We start from the raw sequence: 5,000 nt of genomic DNA, 5'->3' as shown, positions 1-5,000 counted from the left end.
TTCAATACTTTCGTTTTCTTTGTTTTGATGGCTTAATGTGGCTATTTAGTCCCCCTCCACGTTAGGTACCTCCATCTTCTAACAAATCTTGCGCGATTTTAACCCCAAATAAAAGACTCCCATAAAATACAGGATCTCTTCTAAAAAAAATTGGGATTCAGAAATTCAACCTTTTTAATCTGAAGATCTGGAATATGTCACAGTGCGACATTCACGGGAGAAATTGGGGCTTTGGAGAGAGTTAGAATATTTAATGATCTTCATGTCTATATTACTATTATTATCAATGAAGATAATGATGATAATAATAATGATGATGATGATGATAATGACAATGACAATGATAATGGTTGCGGTACATAAGTTCAGATACTGCTGTTACTACTACCATTACAACTTTACTGCCACCATTCAAGGTGAAATTAATAACTTCAAAGACACAAAGCCCCCTCACAGCATCCCCCCCTCCCTTCCCAGCCCCTATAACCCCCTTCTCCCCGCAGACAGCGGCGCAGTGAGTCGCCGCGCGCGCTCGCTGCCGGACATGGAGGCGGCGCCCGTCCTGGGTCGCCTCGCGAAGGCGGACGGGCCTCTGCTCGGCCAGTGGGACCTGATGCTGCTGGGGGAGGAGCAGCCCTTCGCCGACGCCTTCGAGGGGGGCTCCGCGCCTGACTTCGCCTCGGCGTTCCGCAAGGGCTTCTCCGAGCTGCCGGCCGACCTGCGCTCCGCCTCGAAGCGCAACGAAGGCAAAATACCGACCATGGGCCTCGGTAAGAGGGCGCCCACTTACGTCCCGTATGTTAGTGTAGGTTAGTGACTTCGGTGACGGCGGCGGCGCTCTGGCACTTCCACTACCGACGGGGGCGCTGGCCTGCCTTCCTCTTTCGGGCCGAAGGACCGTTCGATTCCGCTGGCCTTCCTTGTGTGTGTCCAGTCGCTCTTGTCCCCCTCTTCCCTTCTTCCTTCCTTCCTTCTTTCTTTCTTTCTCTTTCTGCATATTCCCTTCGGTCCCTGTTCACTCCGAGGGAAAAGAGAAGAGGGAAGAAGTATAATGGCTCTGCAATTTGAAATGTGATTGAGTGAAGCAAGAAAAACTTTGATAGCAGGGCCATCATTAACAACAACGACGACCGTTAATAACAACGATAATGATAGCAATAATAGCAACACTAATGATAATAATATGAATAATCACAATAATGATATCAACAAGTTTGTAATCACTGACCAAAAACACGAAAAAAAATGTAAGTCCGTGCCCTCAGGTTGCAAATGCAAGAGCAACCCGCCAGTCACAACGCTTCTGTTTCTTTTGTATATTTGTTTTTGCGCATCTTCGTTTGCCTGTCTGTTTGTCTGTTTGTTTGTCGGTTGGTGTGTCTACTTACTTCTGAGGAAGTTATTCTAAAGATATAATTATTGAAATGTCATCTACTCACCCCGTTCTTTTTTCAATTATTAATCTGGATTAGATTATATATATAACCTGTTTATGTAAATCTCTGTGTGTATGTGTGTGTGTGTGTGTGTGTGTGTGTGTGTGTGTGTGTGTGTGTGTGTGTGTGTGTGTGTGTGTGCATTTCTCCCTTTCGTTCGTTCTCTCTCTCTCTCTCTCTCTCTCTCTCTCTCTCTCTCTCTCTCTCTCTCTCTCTCTCTCTCTCTCTCTCTCTCTCTCTCTCTCTCTCTCTTCTATCGATCCATCTATTTCCCTGTATATCTATATTTTTTTCGATCTATCACCTATATATTCTCCCTCCAATCTACTTATCTATCTCACTATCTTTATCTCTCTTTCCCATCCCTGATTATCTCTTTTATCTGATATCCGTTATTACATTGTATATTCGTATTTCATTAACGCTTCCCAACGTTAAATTTTTCATAATGATATTAATGAGTTTTTTTTTACTCAACGTTAACGAAATTGTTAATAGCCTCCCCCCCCCCCCCCTTCCCTTCCCTTTTTCCTAATGCTTAACACTGTGAAAGTATTTGTTAAGGAAAACGCAAGTCAGTATATCTATGTAGTCTAGATTACGCCATGTTGTATTAAACTATTTATAATACATGGTGTATAAAACTTCACTAATTGATGTATAGGTGAATAGACACTTTAGATGATGGTGTGTGCGTGTGTGTGTGTGTGTGTGTGTGTGTGTGTGTGTGTGTGTGTGTGTGTGTGTGTGTGTGTGTGTGTGTGTGTGTGTGTGCGTGTGTGTGTGTGTGTTTGTTTGTGTGTGTGTGTGTTTACACCCTCCCATGTCTACAACTTGCTCCTCCCTTTCTAAATGAGCAACGCATACCCACACTAACAAACAAATAACATAAACCTAATATATATAGGCATAATCCCCCACCCCCCACCTGCACCATTTATAAAGAGGTCCTGTAGAGGTCCCATAACCCCCCTCACCCCCCCACACACACACAAAAGGAACAAGGTCATGATGCGCCCGAGGTCATCCCTCCCCCCCCCCCCTTAAGGTGAATCATAGGCGTTTATTCATCAGGGTGAGTCATAGTGGTTATGAATAAGGAAAATGGACTGTGGCATGTGTGGTTAATTTACATGTTTTTTCTCTTTATACGGAATGCGTATTGAAAGCACACGAGACGAAAATAGATTCATTTGTAACAGAGAAAGAGAAAGATATAGAGATTTTTTTTTACGCAACGATTTTATTTAGGCTTAATTTTATTATAATTTTATGAAGGGTAATGCAGTATAGTATTTTTTTTAATCTTATCATTAGTTATACGTCTAAAAGCTCATATTTTTTGCTTCTTCGTCTTTCTTGTTTTCTTATTCTTTTGATATTTCCTTCTTCCTTCTTCTGTTCCTTCATCCTCGATTTCCCCCCTTCTTTGTTTCTTTATCCTGGTGTTTCATCTTCTTCTCCCTTCCCCTTTATTCACTCCTCTTCCCATCCCCTCCTCCTTTTCTCATTCTCTCACATTCTCCCTTCCTCTTTTATGTTCCTTCTTCCTTCCTTCCTATGCTTCCTCATTCTCCATTCCTCTTTCTTCCCCTATCCTTTCCGTCCCCTAATTCTTCTATTTACCTTTTCTCTTTGCCTCATCCTTCCTCCTTCTTCTTTGTCCCCCTCTTCTTTTCTTTCTCCTCTTCTTTGTTTCCTTACTCCACTTTCCGTGTCTCCTCGTTGTCTCTTCCTCTTCCCTTTTCCCTCATCCTTCCTGCAAATAAAGGACAGTGAAACCTGATATCATTGAGTAATCTATACAAACATTTTCCTCTCTCTCTCTCTCTCTCTCTCTCTCTCTCTCTCTCTCTCTCTCTCTCTCTCTCTCTCTCTCTCTCTCTCTCTCTCTCTCTCTCTCTCTCTCTCTTGAGCAATCTATACAAACATTTTCCTTCTCCCTCTCTCCCTCTCTCTCTCTCGCTCTCTCTCTCTCTCTCTCTCTCTCTCTCTCTCTCTCTCTCTCTCTCTCTCTCTCTCTCTCTCTCTCTCTCTCTCTCTCTCTCTCTCTACCTCTCTCTACCTCTCGGTCTCTCTACATTTCTCTCTCTCTACCTCTTACATTTTCTCCTTCTTTTTCTTATCTAATACGCAGTGTCTATAACGCTACATGTACACTATCTTGCACTCCGGCACGCCCTCACGAAGCACTAAATCTTTCGCTGTGCATTGTCAAGAGTGAAATTATTGAACCATTTCCCTTTCTTTTTTTTCCCTGCTGAAGATGCATTTTTTTTTAAACAGGGATTTTTTTTTTTTTTTTTTTTTTTTTTTGCATTGTCGTTCGAAGATCCCTTTATTACAGGATAAGCCATGTGTGTTTTGATAGATAGACTGTTGTCGATTTTTCTTGATCCGAAAGTATGTGTGTCTATTTTTTTCTTGGAGAAAATTTTATAGGTATGAAAAAATATTTACACACAGCTTCTAGGATTTTTTTTTTTTTATGAGTAAGAAAACACTTTTTTTTCTTGAGTGTATGTTAAGCGCATTGGAATCCATTGTAAATCCTGTTGTTCTTTATACTGATGTATTCTGCTTCGTATGATCACATTTGCAATTTCTTTGCACATGAATTGATGAATTATTGCATACCTCTTCTCTGCACACTTATTCTCTCACACATATCTACACAGAAATATGTGTATGAATATCCGTAAACCATATATAAGTTCTCACTATCACCTAATCATACTGTAATTCATAAATGATAATCTCAATTTCATCTACGAATCATAACTCATCTGTCAATCACAACTGACTCCACGAAATATAACCCAGTCAATCTCAGTCAACTAATCCTGACTGAATTCACGAATCACAGTCTCAGTCAACGAGTCATTCATTCATCTGTTAACCACAACCCCAATCAACGAATCACACTCTATCACCTAACCACATTCTATAACCTAATCACACCCCAATCAACAAACCACAATCCAATCAACGAATCACAACCCAATCAAACAATCACAACCCATTATCTAATCACAACTCAATCAACCAATCACAACCCATTACCTAATCACAACCCAATCAAACAATCACAACCCAAATCACTTCCCTAACTAATCGCCACCTTCCCCTCCTCCCTCCTCCTCCTCCTCCTCCTCCTCCTCCTCCTCCTCCTCCTCCTCCTCCTCCTCCTCCTCACGCCCATCCTGCAGGAGTTCTGTCTGACATGAGGAAGTTCTTCAACGAGCTGAGGACCAACCTGGACAGCGTGGAGGAGGTGGCCGCCCTCAGCAAGGAACAGGGGCTGCTGAAGAGCGGAAGGATCGACCCTGCGGACTTCCTCGCTCTTATTGCCAGACACGGCGGTGGGTGTGAGTCGGTTAAGGTTGGGGGGAGGGGGAGGGAAGGGGAGGGGAAGGGGTGGGAGGGAAGGGGGTGCGAGTCGGTTAAGGTTGGGGGGAGGGGGAGGGAAGGGGAGGGGAAGGGGTGGGAGGGAAGGGGACGGGGTGGGTGGCGGTAGGGAGGGGAGGGGGTAGGAGGGAAGGGGACGGGGTGGGTGGGGGGAGG

General features: G+C 43.5%; 1 protein-coding gene across 1 annotated transcript in view; it reads left to right on the top strand.

The window, feature by feature from the left end:
• Positions 1-517: 517 nt before the first annotated feature.
• Positions 518-5,000, top strand: part of LOC125030031 — a 6,394-nt gene continuing 1,911 nt past the window's right edge. Inside the window, exons 1-2 of the mRNA XM_047620267.1 lie at positions 518-770; positions 4,646-4,798. Coding sequence (XP_047476223.1) covers positions 545-770; positions 4,646-4,798 — 379 coding nt within the window. The 5' untranslated portion in view covers positions 518-544. The remainder of the gene's footprint in view (positions 771-4,645; positions 4,799-5,000) is intronic.

Source organism: Penaeus chinensis, chromosome 10 (genome assembly GCF_019202785.1).
Source record: "Penaeus chinensis breed Huanghai No. 1 chromosome 10, ASM1920278v2, whole genome shotgun sequence".
NCBI classification, from domain to species: Eukaryota; Metazoa; Arthropoda; class Malacostraca; order Decapoda; family Penaeidae; genus Penaeus; species Penaeus chinensis.
The sequence above is the reverse complement of the archived record's forward strand: the minus strand, read 5'-3'. Positions and strand labels throughout refer to the sequence as shown.